Consider the following 17,711-nt stretch of genomic DNA (forward strand, 5'->3'; position numbering starts at 1 on the left):
TAATTTGCTGATTGATCTCTCCTCCGAGGTGGTAGTGTTATACCAGCTGGAATGGTTTGTTGCTGACACTCATATGGAGTTGGCTATGTGGACAACTATTTGCTACTAGAAAGAAAAACTGAGGAAATCAGTTCATATCTTTGAGCTATTGTCATGCAAGTGTTTCCTACTAAATAGCATATTTTGGCCTGAACCATTGTTTTTTCCCTTCTACTTGTCTACTCAGTAGTAACAAAATGAAGGAGGAAAGGTTGGGAGCCAAAGAATACAATCAAAAGGGCCCCAACCCAGAAAGTGACTCTCAGAGGACTCATGTTGGGGCCTTAGGGAGCGTGGGAAGGCTTGCCCTTGCTGGTGCCAGGCATTCCTGATTCAGTGAAGGTCTGATGATGTCCATGAGGAGGCAGATATATCCAGGCTGCCTGAGACTGCAATGAGACACTCATAACTACAGCCAGATGACTCCTTCAAGGCCTTTAGGTCCAGGCATCATAGAAGAGTTCTTAAAGACTGATGAGGGAATCACATTAGCAGCTGCATACACTTGCTTACATGGCAGCTCTCCTCCAACTCACTCATTCCAGTCACTTATAAGGCAGATAGCTTGCGTGACCAGAGCTCCAGAGGCCCCACAAAACCCTGCAGCTCTTTGTGTAGCATCATTGAAGCACCCACTTGAGCTAAACACTCAGCTTATTTTTGAAGACCAATGCCTTAGCCTGCTGCTGAAGGTCATTTTCTTACACGGCTCTGAGAAAGTAGTGAGTGTGATGGAGAGTCAAAATAAGCCTTGCCCTCCACATTTCATTTCAATTCAATAAATATTAGGCATCAACTCCATTCAGGAACCTTGTGTTAAGAACTACAGAAACAAAGTTAAAAAGGAGCACAATCCCTGTTTTCTAGGACCTTAAATCTAAAAGGAGGGGAAAAGATAAGGACACAACTAATTGTGATAAAAGAGAAGGGGTTCTAAGTGTGCAAAGAAGGCATCTAGGCAAAGTGCTGTGAGATATTTAAGGACAGAGAGATCCTCACATGGCAGAGAAGCAGGAGATATCTGTTTTTGACTGCCACAAAAGACAAGTGGGCCCATCTGCCTATTTTAGTTAGTGACTTGGAGGAAGAGAATTTAAAATGATGCCTCTGGGAATGTTCCTGGGATTCCTCCCTCTTCAGCTGGAAATATCCCCTCCAACTATACAGTGCTACTGTTATTAGAACAAAAACGTTCATACCAAGTTTCATTTCCTGTTATCTAGACCAGTAGAACAGAGGAAGGAATAATAACAATAATTACAACAATAACTTACTTTCCTAGGACTTTAAAATTTGCAAAACAATTTTCTCACACTGTTCTTTGAAATAGGTAGCAAGTTTGATATATATCCCCATTTTACATATGAGGAAACTGAGGTTCAGAAAGAAGTAATTTAGGCATGGTCACACAACTCCTACATGTCAGAATCAGATCATAATTACTGATCTCAGATCCACCATATCTGTTTCCACTACATATATTCAGTACCAAGGAGCAGAGGGAATGGTTCCCATGGCTCTGACTCAAGAAAAAAGGGAATATAAGCTTGTGTATAGAGTACAGTGGGTCATTGAATTAAAGCTTTGGAGCTATAAGGGACCTTAAAGGTCATATGGTTCAACTCTTTCATTATACATAAAAGGAAACTGAGGCCCAGGGAAATTGAATGGCTTCTCCATTCAAAGGGCATGACCATGTTCCCTCTCCACTTACCTTCACCTTTAATACCCTGAAACTGAACTATGAACTGGATCTAACTGGAATTTTCCCATTGAGAATGCCACTGTGCCAAAATCATCTTCAAAAACCAAGCAAGAGCCAGCTCGGGCCGCCAGCTCTGTGCATCAGCCTGGGTTAGCATCCTTGATGCCTACTCAGGGCAGTGACTAGTATGCCTATGAAGTCATCCTCCTCCTCTTCACATGTATTTCTCTATTGCTTTAAAATTGAATAAGTATGTTCCTCACAACCCTTGTAAGATGATGGATAGTGCTTCTTTTATTAACACTCTCTGACATGAAGAAGCTGAGGCTCACATCTCATCTCACATTACTATAAAGATTTATCATTTATGAAGCACTTGCCTCTCAATCAAGTAAAGGTGGTAGAATTGGTAGAATTCGCCCCATTTTAGAGATGAAAAAATTGAAGCCTCATGGAAGTGACTTATTTATAATCACATAGTAAATATCAGGGCTGGAACTCAAATCCAAGAAATCTGACTCAGTGCTGTTTCTACTATGTCCCAGGGCCATAAGGACTGTCCTGTCTCAACTTCTAGTGACCTTGGGCAGGCCTGAGGTAATCACTAAAAGGTCTCTGAGGCAAGAAAAAAACTGTTACAATGGAGGGGAAGAGCAGGAAGGTAAAAGGGAATGGGACAACCTGATTCTCATTGAATTTGGCCTAAGGAGAGAATAACATACACACTCAATTGAGTATCTTACCCTACAGGAAAATAGCGGGGTAGGGGATAAGAGGGGGAAGGATAGAAGGGAGGGCAGATTGGGGGAGAGGGTAGTTAGAAGCAAACATTTTTGAAAAGGGACAGGGTCAAAGGAGAACATAGAAAAAGTGGGGGGCGGGATAGGATGGTGGGAAATATAGTTAGTCTTTCACAATATAACTACTATGAAAATGCTTTGGGTAGCTACACATGTACAAACTATATTGAATTGCTTATCTTCCCAGTAGGGGTGGGTGAGGAGGGAAGAACAGAAAAAAATGTGGAACTCAAAGTTTTAAAAACAAATGTTTAAAAATTGGTTTTTTACATGCAACTGGGAAATAAGATTATACAGGTACTGGGGTATAGAAACCCATCTTGCCCTACTAGAAAGTTAGGTGGGTGATGGGGGAAGATATAAGAGGGAATAGATTGGGGGAAGGCGTATTCACTAGGCTTGCTATTTTGGGGTGGGGGTAGGGGAAAGACAGGAAGAAAAAAATTGTAACTCAAAATCTTGTGGAAATGAATGTTGAAAATTAAAAATAAATTTAAAAAATTTTTTAAAATAAATAAATAAAAGCTCTCTGAAGCTGGGCCCTGAGACCTTAATGGTTAACTTCCAAGGGTACTTAGATCAAATGAGATGACTAGAAGCAAGAAAGGCACCACTGAAGCGATCCCCAGCTATCAACAGTTTTTTCCTATCTCGTCAGCAGGAAATAAACATTTTGACAGGAACATGGTCTGCCCAACCCCAACTTTCCCCACCAAAATGAAGAACCCCACAGGTCTTAGTTATAGATGTCCCCCCACCCCATACCAGTACAAAACAGCTCATTCCATGCCCCCAAGGTTTACCTGTTGTTGTACAGACAGCCTAAATGCATCACTACACTTTTCTAGACCATTTGTTTTCTCTTGGGTATTCTGCTCTGGCTAATTCAGGATTATTATCTGAGAAGGGAGAGCTTTATTTATGCCATCTGCTGCCATTTAGAGAATACCATGAGTCAACTCTCTTCAGAAGTAGAGCAAAAAACTGTGGGGAGGTTATTTGTTAAATCAGGAAAATGCCTTCCCTTGGTCACTAGATAGGTATTGGAGGTGGCAAAACTCTGCCATAGGCTTCATGGTCTGCTGATTACTGCCATCCCCAGCAAATGGAAAAAGTTCTATATTTGGAGTCAGGAGAGAGACTCAATTCAAATGCCAGTGACTTGTGAGCCTAGGCAAGTCACTTAACTTCAGAAGTTACTTCATCCTTAAAATGGGGATAATAATACTTGTAATGCCTACTTCACAGAGTTGTTATAAGGAAAGCATTTTGTAAACCTTAAAATATTATAGATCCAAGAGTCATCATTGCTGTTTTCTTATCTGTGGTTATAAACTGCCCTGCATTTGTTTGCAGGACTTTGTGATAGGCTGTGGGTCAACAAGGATATATAAGAAAGAGGTAGTTCTTGTCTCAATGCACTTAGGAGAAGGGAGATGGGACAAACGAATAAAATGATGGGTCCCAGGCACACCGTGTTAGTTCCTAATTATCTTCAAGCTACATGTCTATACTCTGGTCTTCTCTTCAGCATCTCCCACCAGAATTCAAATTCCTAAACCTCTGGGCTTTGATTGGCATTCTTTCACCTTATCTTACATGGTCCTGGACCTATCGTACCATTTCATGGCCATCTCCAAGCCATGCCACCACATTTTCATGCCTCCCTCTTTCTAACTCTTGTTCTACTCTATATAATATGTTCGTCTTTCAGAATATAACCTCCTTGAGGGCAGAGACTGTCTCACTTGGTTGTACTTGTAACCCCAGATCTTAGCACAATGCTTGACACATGATAAACCCTTAAATGCTTTTTTTCATTCTTTCATTCAACAAGAAAAAATTCAACAGTACTAAAAAATAATTTATGTCTAGTGTCATATGATAGCAGAGTTGAAGCTTTAATAGTTCAAGGAAGAAAGTCAAAATGAAAAGGCAAGAATATATGGGGATGATGGAATTTTACCTGAGCCAGGAAGGACAGGGAGAACTTAGACACTTTTGAAGGGAAAATACCAGAAGCAAAAGCATTGAGGCAGTTGTATGAAGGGAATGGTGACTAGGCCAGTTGGAATAACTTGATGTAATGAAAGAGCACTGGACTCGGAGTTAGAACCTGGTTTTGAATTCATTTAATTCCTCTGAGCCTTAGTCCCCTCATCTGTAAAATGAGAGTACATAATGCCATCCAGAGAAGTGAGTTATGCTATTCTTCCCCTTACCCCTCCACTATCAGTTCCAAGAAACTAGAAGATAACTTGATGTCAATTGTAATTTAAATCTTGCCAAAGGATTTCCAAGTAGGTAGGTTCCTAACAGAACAGAAACTCCACGTAAGGGAGTAAAGTTGGCAAGGTAAACAGGAGCTAGACTGAGGAGGCCCTTGCCAAATGGAAAGACCAAAAGGGAAATTGAGTTTATTAGCCAGTAAGGAAGAGATAGAAGGAGGTGATTATATTATTTGAAAGGAAATGGGTATTGAAGTTACCTGAAGCAAAAGCTTATCTGCAGGCATTCTGTGATGGCTACCGAGTGAGCATATAGGAAAGATCTTATAAGTATCATTACTGGATGTTATTTCAAGTGTCATTGTTGGATAAAAATGACAAGAAGTAGAGGGTAGAGCCTGGGCTCGGAATCAGAAGACTTAGATTGAATCCCCACTCGACTTCTTACTAGCCATGTTTCTCCTACAGTACTTTATTGTTCTTTTTTTTTTCTAGCAGGGATGAAGGTAGGACAATTGGGGTTAAGTGACTTGCCCAAGGTCACAGGGCTAGTAAGTGTTAAGTGTCTGAGGCCGGATTTGAACTCAGGTCCTCCTGACTTCAGGACCAGTGCTCTAGCCACCCCTCTCCCACAGTACTTTCACAACTTGTTTTGCCTGTAATAAAGTCTCACAATGTATTTGCTAATGGATCCCTAAGGTGCAAGGCTGGGCAGGCTGAGGGCCTATACAAATATGGAGCAGTAAAAAAAAAGCACTGAATTTGGGGTAAGAGGACCTGAGTTCTAAACTTGCTCTCTACTCCCTGTTAGGTCATGGGCACTTACCTTCCCCTTTCTGGGTCCCTATTTATAACCTGCTGTCTTTTCTAGCTCTAGATTCTATACATAATATCAGACAAGAAGCAGCATATTTATGGATTTTACATTATACCCAGTCCTATGTGGACTGCATTTTTCAAACTTTCATGTCTGACAATCAGTTGGTTCAAATGCTTGCTGAGGGTTTAGGTTAATTCTTATTTTATCTTATACATTGAGCTCATCTCTAATTCTGAGTTTATGCTGCTAGATGACTCCATCAAAGCATGTGGTTGAGGATAGGAAAGGCAGATCCAAATCCCCTTGAATGAGACAGAGAAAAGCCTGCATCCATACATGTTCACAACATCAGAGCCTGAGGGCTAGGTAGTAAATACTCATGGCTTGCCTCTTCCCCCAACTTTGAAAGAATGGGGTAGCATAAACTATTTTACCCTCACCTTCTGAATCCTCCACACTTAGCCTATGCATTGTAGATCAACCAGGAACTTTCTTGTATGAAGTAATGAGTGTAGATTTCTAGACTGATGTTTTAAAATGTAGGTACTGTATTCAGTACTGTCTGAACAGCAGAATTTTTTTTTAATTTTCATGAAAATACCTGGAAAATGCTATTTCATTGTGTTTTGGGGAACTGATAAAAGATTTTATCTTCCTAGGAAGGGAATTCCTCTTGAACAAGTCACACATGTGGAGAGGGAGCAGACCAAGCGAGTTGTATACTCAGTGGTGTATGGAGCAGGTAGGAATTGTTTTTAAACATATTGTATCCCTTAACTACTCTTAGTTTCAGTGATGCTATTTGGGGATAGTAATTATTCATCCCATGGCCTAAATCCCTTTCTAATCTATGATGCTATTGCAGAACCATCCCAGAGACGTGTAAATCTAATAACAAAAGTATTTAAGATGTAAAGAGACATAATAAATAAGGCAATCTAGTAACAGAACAATCTCTGCTCTCATGCATGCAGAACTACATACTCCAAAGCCACAGGGGAGTTATCATCCAATTCCCCCTTAATCCTTCTAAACCTCCCAGTGAAGTGGGCTCAGGGGGGGCATGGCTGCTTCTGGCCTTGGCCCCAGGGCTGGATGCTTGTAGTATGCCATCTGCCTCCGGGAATATTTTGCCAGTACTTTCTTAAGGGAGGTCAGTGAATGTTACCTAACCTTTCTGAAACTTTGTTTTCTCATATGCAAAATGGAGTAATAATACCAGTGCTATCAACTGCATGGAGTTTATATAAGGCTCAAGTAACATACCACATGTATAAATGTCAGCTATCACCATAACATTGTCACCATCATCATCACCGCAGCCCAAATGGGCCTCTAAGGCCTTGACTATACATGGTTGCCCTCTCTCCCTGGGCAGCCAGAGCTCCAGCTTGCCTCTCTTGGCCATGAAACCCACCCTTCCCTTTTTTTTTTACTTTCCTTTTTAAAAATCTCCAACCTTGTAGAACATTCCTTACCATCTAAAGCCCTCAGCTGGCGATGTCAGTACATTGCAGGCTCTTGCATGGTTTAAGCATCATGGGAGACAGGGTCTCAAACATTATGGGAAATAAAACTATTTTTCTTAACAGTTCATTTGAAATGAAAATTGTTACATAATTTATTAATGTTTTGTGCCCTATATCTTAATGACCTTTAAAAGCAAATAAGATGAAAGAAATTCTCAATTTATATACAAATTGTTCCATAAATTCCTGCCTTATATTGGCACAATATAAGGATAAACTTCCTAAAAATGGGAGATGTTCAACAACAACCTGGGTTTCTTTGGGTACCAGTGAATTCCCTCAAACCAGCACTGGAGCAGAAGCTGTATGACCACTTGTCAGAGAAACTGTTCCGCACTAGAGTCCTATATTTCTAGAAGTTATTAGGAACTCAGGAGCCCAGAAACAAGATCCCAATGACTGATTGAATTCTTAGGTTAGTCCACTAAACCTTTGTGACCCATACTATAGCAGTAGTGAGGTAATAATTAGAGGCAGCCTGCTATAGTAGAGAGAGAGAGCCAGCTTTGGAACCAGGAAGAGCTGGATTCAAGTCCTGCCTTTTATGCATCCTGGCTTTGTCACCCTGGGTAAGTCACTTGGCCTCTCAGTACTCAGGGGATCTCTCTTAAGACTATAGGTTGTGTAAAAGGTGTCAACCTGCATTGCTAAGGAGTTCCTTATATCAGTGAAATAAAAAGTCCAGTACTTACCTTAAAAATACTCAGTCATACCTAAGTAATCCAGAATATAATGGCATTAGAGTATTAATCATACTGGCATAGTGGTAATGCTGGATTCTCAAAGGCTGTACCAGTGAAGTGCAAATTCTGGCAGCTCTTATCAAGCTAGGAAGGCTTGGAGTACAGGACTTTCCATAGACTGTGTGCCATCTCATGCCCAACCTGGCTAAAGGCAAAGAGCTCATCACCAAAAATTTGACCTCCAGCAGAGAAACTTTTCCAGCTGAGAAATCTTTCCAGCCATAGCAATTCACCAAGATTAGGTAGGATATTAGGTAGGTATTAGGTAGGGACTCAATCTATAGTACCCTTTGTGTAGCAGGCATAATTTACTCATCTGTCAAGTGGATAGATTGAACTCTGCAATGATCTCTGAAATTGCTTCTGGCTCTAGCAATCTATGATCTTATGTAGGTTGAATAATTGTCACCTGGTGACATGGATCTGCTGAGTCTGCCATTGTTATCTTTTGAGCAAAAACTCTTCAGCATTTTTGTCCCATTATTCTTAATAGATGAATTTTTCTAGTAGTGCACCCAGTTCTATAAAATATCCTGCAAAGATTTCAATTAATATTATGGTAAATCTGTTTACGTTTAACAAGGTGATATTTTCATGCTTTCTATATTTAGTCTTCCCAGTCAAATATAACATATAGCTCTCCATTTATTTTGTCTTCCTTTCATCTATTAGGACTTCACTGAGGCCTAAACTTTCTTTTATTTCCTGCTAGAGGGATTGGGGAGGGGAGATAGCACTTTGAACCAAGCTTCGAAGGCTATTAGAGTTTCACTAGGTTGAGGAGAGGAAGGTGAGAGAGGCTGGCAGCATTACATAGCCTCTTACATAGCAGAATGGCTTTGGTTCTTCTCCATTAAATATGTTAGTTCTTGATTTGACTTTTATTTTATCTTTTCATCTTCTATGCTTAGTTTTTTAAATTTTTCATTGAGAATGTGTGTAAAATTTAGTGAATGCCTTGTTGGCACCAGAGGAAATACATGATTTTTAAAACCTGTTTAGTATTTAAAGCCCTCTGTAATCTGGTTTGCACCTACATCTACGGCCTTATTTCACTTCACTTTAGCTTCTGGTCACTGGCTTATAAGCTGTTTTCTTTATTAAACATTTCCATCTATTGCCTACATTCACTTGCAAAAGCCATATCCTGTACCAGATGCACATCTTTTCTTCATCTATCTTTCAGATTACTTAACTTCCTTAAAGACACAATTCAGTTGCCTCCTCATCCATGGAGCCTTCCCAGTTGTTAGCTGCTGTCTCCTTTCACAAATTGTCTGTGTGTTTGTTGTTGGCTCAGGAGAAGGTGTGCTTTTGAATGTAGGAACTTTTTCACTTTTGTCTTTGTATACTCCGCACTAATCAGAGGTCTTTTGCATAGTAGGGACCTTTAAAAAAAAGGTTATTGAATTAAAATGAGATTTTAAAATTTGTGTCCATAAGTGAGAATAGAACCTCATGCAGTCTTTTGAATATAGTAAGGTATCGATAAATGTTTTTAATTATTAAAATGGATTTAGCAAAGCAAAAACCACCGCTTCTATTCTAATCCTGTCTCCAATACTAGTTTACTATGTAAATGAGTAAATCATTTACTCCTTCTGGGGCGGTTTCCTATTCCATTAAAGAAAAATATTAAATTAAATGGTCTTGGAGTTCCCTCCCAACTTGGATGTCTGTATTCTATGTTCTGTGATATGTTTTCTGACATTTTATGTTCTGTGTTCTAATACCTTTTCAGTGTCATTCTATGTTCTAATGTCCCCTCTAGCTTCAATATTCTATGTTCTGAAGTAACTTCTAGTTTGGAAAACTGTATAAATTATAATTATAGCAATTCTCCAATAGAGGTAATACAAAGTCTAGCATTTTAACTTAGCCTTGTCCTGTGGTATGTCTCTCTAACTCACGTTTTCAAATCTCAATCATCCAAAATACGTTATAAAATTCTGTTTGTACTTTTCATGTCCCATAATATCTGGCCTAGTTTACTTTATACCATCCACTTTATCCTCTGTTAATTTTCTAATCAATTTATCTCTTTTAAGTATGGTGATCATATTTTCTGAACATAATATCAGGACAGGTGATCTAATGCAAGATGGTCTTTGTGTCAAGGCTCCTTTAAAGTATACTTTTTCTTCAAATCAGGACTCATAGACAATCTGGTATATATAATAGTGGCATAAATCAATTTGATTCATCCATTCATTCTCATAGGAATCTTTAAAACTGGGGGATTTCATTGACAAAATTCTCTACATCTTGAAATATTCTCTTTCTGCCTTTATAATATCTACTTGACCAGGGACTATGAACATAATGATAGCTCTTAGCTTTGTGTAATTTTTTTTTCTTAAAAACATCCTATTCTCCAGAATCTAAAGGACAAGTAGAAGTCATTTCATCTTTTAGTATTTCTTTCCTTCTTTCTTTGGCAGCTGTGATAGTAATGGAATATAAAGATTCCCCTGTATTGGCTTGGTTTTAAAATTGATTGTGTTAAAACCCAGAGCTTGTTAATCCCACCTGTGGGATGGACTTGTTGATGTGAAAAGACAGACAAGAACTGGGAGGAGCTGGTGACTAGATTTGGAGAGACAAGAGAGAGGCAGAAGAACTTTTTGGAAGCAGCACCTCGTGGAGGCAGAGAGAGAGACTGAGAGAATTGCTGGGGGCCACTTTGAATTGCCCTGGACTTTTGAGACCTGCCCCCTGAGCTGCCAAGGACTGAGGAGACATGGCTATTTTGCTGGTACTTTGTCTGTCTGTTTTGATGTTGTTTTGCCAGATTTGTCCACTGGTGAAAGACAGTCCTTTTGTTGAAGAAGTCCTGGAACCTGGCTGTTGGCTAAGAGCTCCTGAGACTGTCCTACTGTCCACTGGTGAAGGACAGTGCTGTTGTTGCAGGGGTCTGGGAAACTTTCTGTTGGTTCAGAGCTACTGAGACTGTCCTGCAGACAGAGAGTGAATACTGTCCACTGGTGAAGGACAGTGCTGTTGTTGCAGGGGTCTGGGAACCTTTCTGTTGGTTCAGAAGCCCTGAAGAAGGATTTTCTTGTTGTATGTTTACAGAAATCCTGGGAGAGGGTTTTGCTAATGTTTTCAGGGGTTCTAGGACTGTTCTGCAGACAGAGGATGAATTAATGAAGAGACTGGCAATGTATCTTGTGGCCTTGCTAAGCCTTGTCTCCCCAGGAACTGAGATTGCTGAGAACTTGCCTCAATGTGTCAAGATGAAGAAAAGACCTCCATTTGGGTATTAAGTGCTGTGCTTAAACTTGATATAACTCTGGGGTAGATTCAATTGTGATCCAGGGGTGGGGAACTTTTGACCTTTTTGTGTTCTATGGTTGAACAAATGAGTGTACTTTACTTAGATTGGAAACTAATCTCCATTTGAGAAGAGGGGCTTTGTGGTAGACTAAATGAAGGTACAGCCTAGGGGTGGAGTAGTATTTAGAACAGGGACTTTGTAATTGATTGGATGAATGTAAGGTCCTGGGGTGGGATAGTACTTGGAGATTATTTAATCACACTTAGTAAATGCTGTATTTTGAATGATGTCATGTTTTGATCTTCTCTGTTCTTGGTTGGTCACTGAATAAAATGGAGAGCACCTATGCTGGTATTCTGAACCTTGGGAAGTTGTCTTTCCTTGGTATTACATTACAGCAGCTTGCAAAATCCTGTCTTTGTCATTAAAATTTCAAACCTTGTCACATGTATGAGGGTGTCTTCCTTTAAGGATTGCTCCTGAGTTGGACTTCATTTGCCCCATTAATAGCCATACTGGGCTGAACTATGGCCATCCTCATAATCTTCTCCATCCCCCTCTCATTAGAACTTCATACTCTGCTCCTGGGATGCTAGGCTCTGATAGATGAACCAGGCCTCCATATCACTTCCCATCCATTGCAATACTATGCTGATGCATTCATGCCCCCTTCCCTCTCTAATTTGCCTTTATGTGTTGACTTCCCCTTTAGGATGTTAGCTGCTTGAGGGTAAATACTGTCTAGCTTGCTTTATCAGCATTAGCACCATAGAGGTTCACTTGGCAATATATGGAAACTGATTAGTTATGGCGATGAGGAAAAAGAAAATAATCAAGGATTCCTCTAAGATTGTGAACTTTGGTAATTTGGAAGGATAGTGTTGCTCTCAAAATAAATAGGAGAGTTCAGAAGAGGACCACATTTAGGGAGAAAGATGATGAGTCTTGATTTTGACACAATGAGTTTGAGATATTTGTAGGACATCCAGGTGCAGATGTCCATAAGGCAGTTGGTAATGAAGGACTGGAATTCTGGAAAGAGGGTAAGTTTGGATATTTATATTTGGGTGTCATCCATGTAGAGATGGTAACTGAATCCATGGTAGCTGATGAAATCTCCAAGGGAGAGAATAGAGATGAAAGAGAAGATTTAATGGAGTGTCTGAATGATGCTTAAGGAGCAGAAGATAGATGATGATCTATCTGTAGATGAAGGAGACTGAGGAGAAGACAAGTCAGAAGAGTACTGGGAGAGAGGAATGTCATGAAAACCAAAGGAGAGAGAATCTGTTCTGAGGGATGGGCTAATAATCTATGTGAGAAGCTACAAAAAAGGCAAGGAGGATGAGGAAAAGCTGTCAGATTTAGTAGGTAAAAGATAATTTGTCATCTTGGAGAGAGCAACTTCAGTAGAGTAGTGGGTTCAGAAGCCAGATTGTGAGGGTTTGAGAAACTAGTGGGTAATGAAGACAAGGAAGTAGAGCACGTATATGACTCTTCATAGGAATTTATCAAAGGAGGAAAGCTATAGGAGATCATTGTAGGGTCAAATGTAGAGGTTTTTTTAAGTAGAGGTAAGACTTGATTATTGTGCAAGTGGAGGGGAAGGAGCCAGTAGAAAGATAGTGGTTGAAGTTGAAGAGGTAGGGAAATGATCAAACAGAAATGCAACCAGAGAACATGTGAGAATGAGATCCACAGCATAAGTAGAGGGGTGAGCCTTTACAAGAAGAAGGGCTATCTCTTTCTCAGAGATCAGAGCAAGTGCTTTTGTTTAGGACAAGTGTTTTGAGGATTAAAGTTTAGATTAGGAATAATGAGGAAGTTCCTTAAGTTTCTTCAGAAAGCAATTTCATTCTCTAAAAGATAAGTAGTAGCATTGAAGAGTTAGACTATTTGAAATAACCACCACAGAAAGCATGATAAAGAGCCATTCATGGAAGAATACAAGTATTTTTGTGTAACAATGAGATTTCATACACAAATTTGTAGTCGATCCAGTTGGTACAATTATATGACCAGTAGTGGTCTGCAGTTCAGGAACAGGAGTAGAGAAGGTGAGTTGTGGGGGTAACACCAAGTTCAAAAGAAGGGGAGAGTAAATGGTGATAGGACAAGAGGACAAGGGATTCAAAGATGGAGGACAGTGCACAGTTAAAATGGTTATATGGAGTCATGACTATAAAAGGAGGAAATGAGGCCAGAGCAAAAATTACCTCTATCACCCTGTGACAGACTGGGAGAATAGGGAGGGATGTGGAGTGTCTGAGCTCACAGGGAGAAAGAAAAATAGATTTAGGAAGACTGGGACAAAGCAATTGGAGGACCAAAAACAGCACAGAATAATAGAAAGAGCACATTCCTTAGAGTCATAAGACTTGAGTTTAGACTTTGGTTCTGCTCCTTGCCACCTGTGTTACCTTGAGAAACCAGTTGCCCTTCTGGGCTGCAATGTTCCCAGGTAAGATAAGGATTAGAATAGATAGCTGCCAACCTTCCTTCCAGCTCCAGATCTAGATGCTATGATTGGGAAATGAATTCCAAAAGTTCAAGGTCATGGAGAAGGAGAGTTTAGATAGTAGTGACCAAATTGTGATCTCCCTAGTGGATGACTTAACTAGCACAAAGCTGTACGTCATGATGGTAATTGAAGAGGTCAATGAAACGACAAGTTAGAATCTTCATGTACAAATCAAAATTAACTCCCCAAGCAGAAGGGCAGGAATTGTGTGGAGGAAGATTGTAAGCAGAGTAGTGAGCTCATTGAAAAAGGAGCCTCAGGGCTATAGATGGCAGCAGCAAAGATGGACACTGTTATGGGAATGGGAATCTGAAGATCTTCCCTGCCCCTTGGCCCTTTGATAGGCTTAAGTGACTCTGAGAACCTTCCCTGATTTGAAAATATACTCTGCCCCTTATTAGGCTGAATGTAGTCCCATGAAACCTGTAGCGGGAGGCTTGTTTTTCAGGAATGCCCACACCTTGTTACTTTGTGATTGGGTAGTGAACTGGTCAAGAGGGTTATGACATTCTCTGATCCAGGAGAAGGCTATATATACCCTGATGTGAGGTTTTGCTTTGGGACTCGCTTTGAGAAGAGTTGTGCGATTTGACCAGATGAGACTCTGGGCAGCCGTTGAGCCCCCCAGCTCTGAAAAACCAGATGTTGGTGCCTCCCTCTCTGGTAACTGACTAGGTATGAATGTAATGGTCAGACAGCTGGAAGCCTGTCTGGTGATCTGTCTCTGTCTGCTTGTAACTTCTGTTTGTATTCTCTGAAGTTCAGGGTGCTGACTTTTTCCCCGGAACTAGGTAAAATGATATATGTTTGATTGATTAAAATAAGATTGCTAAGCCATTTTGAGTTGCTTTCCTTTGTAGAAGCAGATCTAAGAACCTGTGTTGGCAGCCATCGTGGGAATGCTAGGGTGCTTGCTGCTACAGACACCACCCTCCCTTCAGCCACCCAGCTTCACAATTTTGAAGTCATCCTCAATTCTTCACTTTTTTCACCCCTTATATATACAGTCAGCTGCCAACTCGTTATTTCTGTATTCAAAATATCTCTCACATCTACCTCCTCTCTCCACTCCTATTTACATTAAAGTCCTTTTCACTTCCTCCCTGGACTATTATAATGACCTTCTCATTGGTTTCCCTGCTTCTAGGTCCTTCCCTCTATAGTTCATTCTTCGTAGAACTGCCAAAACTAATCATCTTAAAGTACACTTCTAACCATGCCATCACCCTGCTAAGACGATCCCGTGGGTGGAACCTATAGTTTCTGGTCTTCATTCTGCCATATTCAGTCACTCCTTCAGGAACTTTTACATTGTTTTGTTTTAAAATGTTTATACACACACACACACACACACACACACACTCAATTAACAAGTCTTTGTTTTCTCTTCCTCCTCACATAAAAAAGAAAAGCAAAACTCTTTTAACAAATTTGCATGTTTTAGTTTTTTTATTTCTCTTTTTCTCTTGCCTTTATACTTGCCATGCTTGTTGAATACCCATATTGGGTTGACCACTAACAGCTCTAAAGTAATTTAAATGGTAGAAGGTGTTCCTGAACAGGAGTATCAGTGTAAAACTCCTGTACAGGTAGCCCAGCAGAGCCAATTAAAATGTAATTGGGAAATGTTTAACAAAATACAATACAGATACTGTTAATTTGTGGTTTCCTAAGTCAATATGCATAAAAAGGATCCATTTCTATTTGGGTTTGGCACTACTACTCTAGAATAGCATAAGAATTCCACCAAGGGAATGGTTGTGGTATTAGCAATATCCAAACTCCTTTCCCCTATTCAAATTGAGCTAGGTTTTTGTTTGTTTGCTTTTATTTTTGTTCTTTTATCTCCTAAAAGGTATTAAAACAACTTCAAGACTAGATTGACTGGGAGGTAAAGGGTGAAGCTATCAACAATACTTCTTGGATATTTGAGTACAAAATAGCCACCAGAAGCTCTGAGCACTCTCTGATGCTTGGCTGGTACACCTTGAAAGGCAACTCAAGCAGAGGAGTTTTGCTTAGCTGAATCAGCCTAAGATATCCTCAGTGCATATCCTCATTGGATATCTTCTTGCTATGACTAAGTAAATCTCTTTTTGTTAACTGTTTTTAAAAAAGACCCCATGGCTCCTAATTCATATACTCCACATTTCAAGCCAAACTGGCTGTTGCCCATCCATGGCATTCCATCTACGATTTCTGTACCCCCTGCCCAAAATGTGTTCTCTCTCACTGCCTCTTTCTGACTCCTTAGCTTCTTTCAAGACTCACCTCAAGTATAACTCCATATATCAGGCTTTTTCTCATCTGTCCCATCCACCCACCCAGTAGTTAGGACACTTCCACCCATTTTATTGTGTAACTATCTTGTATGTACTTCCCTGTATATATGCATATTTTCCCAGTAGAATACAAGGAACTGTTTTTGTTTTTGCCTATGTCTCCAGCACTTACATAGCAACTCGCTGTTGATGCTTGTTGAATTGAACTGAATTAAATTGAATCTGAGCAGAGTGGTACAGATAGATGGAGTTAGCCTAAAAATAAATCCAATTATTGATAATTCCTGCAGAGGAAGGAGCTGAAGGTGCTGATAGGAAGCAAGGAATGTATCAGCTCCTCCTCACCCAGTGTGTTGAGCACATGAGAAAAGGAGCAACAAGGAAGTGACTAGGGGTGAGTTATCCTCTGGAGAAAGCCAGACTTCTGTGGAAACAATTTGGGAGAATCGTAGGGAAAAAGAGCTCCAGGGTGGAGGGGGACTTGTTAACAAGAGAAAAGGCTACCAAAAGGAGCATTGTGAGGGATGGATCAAAAGAGAGAGGGGTGGGGTTTTGGAAGAATGACAGTGGAAATGTTGGAAGAGATAACAAGGAAAAGGAGTTACCACTTTTGTGACATAATAGGAATTAGGGGATTAGATGGCATAAGTCTATAGCCATATAGGACAAACAGAAGGATTTGTATCTTATCTTAGGGGCAATTGGGAGCCCCCGAAGTATTTTGAGCAGGGTAATGACAGTCAGATATGTTCCCTAGGGATATTATTTGGGAGGTTAAGCAGAGGAGATATTGGAAAGAAAGAGACCAAAATCAGGGAGACAATTATAAGGCTATTTTATCATAGTCCGGGCAACAGGCAATGAGGGCCAGCAGTGAACGTCAAAAAGGGAATAGGATGCAAAACATATTGTGGACGGGAATCAATAAAATGATCTTGAAAGTTTCTTATCCCTTAAGCTTTAATTTTAATAGATTCTAACTTTTATAACTACCCAATGTGCGTTTTATATAAGTTATTTCATCGTATCAACAGCTCATAGGTTTAAAAAGAAAAAGTCCTAATGGCATTTCAGAAAGGCCTCTCTGAATCTCAGAACATCAGAGAGTTCCATTTGGGTTGCTTGGCAATGCCTTATCTTACTGTCAAGATGACCCTGTGATATGGCCCTTTCTGGAGCAATTTGAAACAGAAGACACAGATACCCAGCCCCACTGAGCAAACAACAGCAGACACACAGTAATTCCAGCTGTCAGAGATGTGGGACAATGGGAAAATTAGATGCTAGGGTTTGGGGTGGAAACTTTGGTGTCACCAACTGCCTCAGCTAAAAGCAACAAAATTGTCCTTTTCATAAACATCATAGTTAATGACTCACCATTTGTTTACAAATGGTTTCCACTCTCCTCTAGAAACACTCTTGCAAGGTGCCAGACTGACAGATGTGAAAACTTTTTTTCTCTGTACTAAAATAAGAGTAAGAAAGAATAGGGATGGTCCCAGGCTCTAGAGGAGTTTGTGGACAATAGAGTCTGGACGCCAAAGGGTCCCCTGGAATGCACTAGCAGAAAGGTGAAGTGAGTTGGAGTGCAGCTAGGAAGTCACAAGGGGAAATGACAAGAGTGCTTATAGCTCAGGAGGAGATAGTTTGAATGTGCCCAAGGATTAGACTGGGGAGCTGGGACAAATGGACGTGTCATCCCAGAGCTTGTTGCTTCAGCAAAGATAAACTGGTAGATGCTTTGCAGAGTCTGAAATAGAATTTAGA

At 40.2% G+C, this 17,711-nt stretch overlaps 1 protein-coding gene across 1 annotated transcript in view; it reads left to right on the forward strand.

Moving 5' to 3' along the window:
• Nucleotides 1–17,711, forward strand: part of LOC138148362 (HAUS augmin-like complex subunit 3) — a 369,469-nt gene that overhangs the window by 276,203 nt on the left and 75,555 nt on the right. Inside the window, exon 19 of the mRNA XM_069071053.1 lies at nucleotides 6,252–6,334. Coding sequence (XP_068927154.1) covers nucleotides 6,252–6,334 — 83 coding nt within the window. The remainder of the gene's footprint in view (nucleotides 1–6,251; nucleotides 6,335–17,711) is intronic.

The sequence above is a fragment of the Petaurus breviceps genome, unplaced genomic scaffold, assembly GCF_028583685.1.
Source record: "Petaurus breviceps papuanus isolate PSGF00001 unplaced genomic scaffold, PetGlider_PUasm1.0 140, whole genome shotgun sequence".
NCBI classification, from domain to species: Eukaryota; Metazoa; Chordata; class Mammalia; order Diprotodontia; family Petauridae; genus Petaurus; species Petaurus breviceps.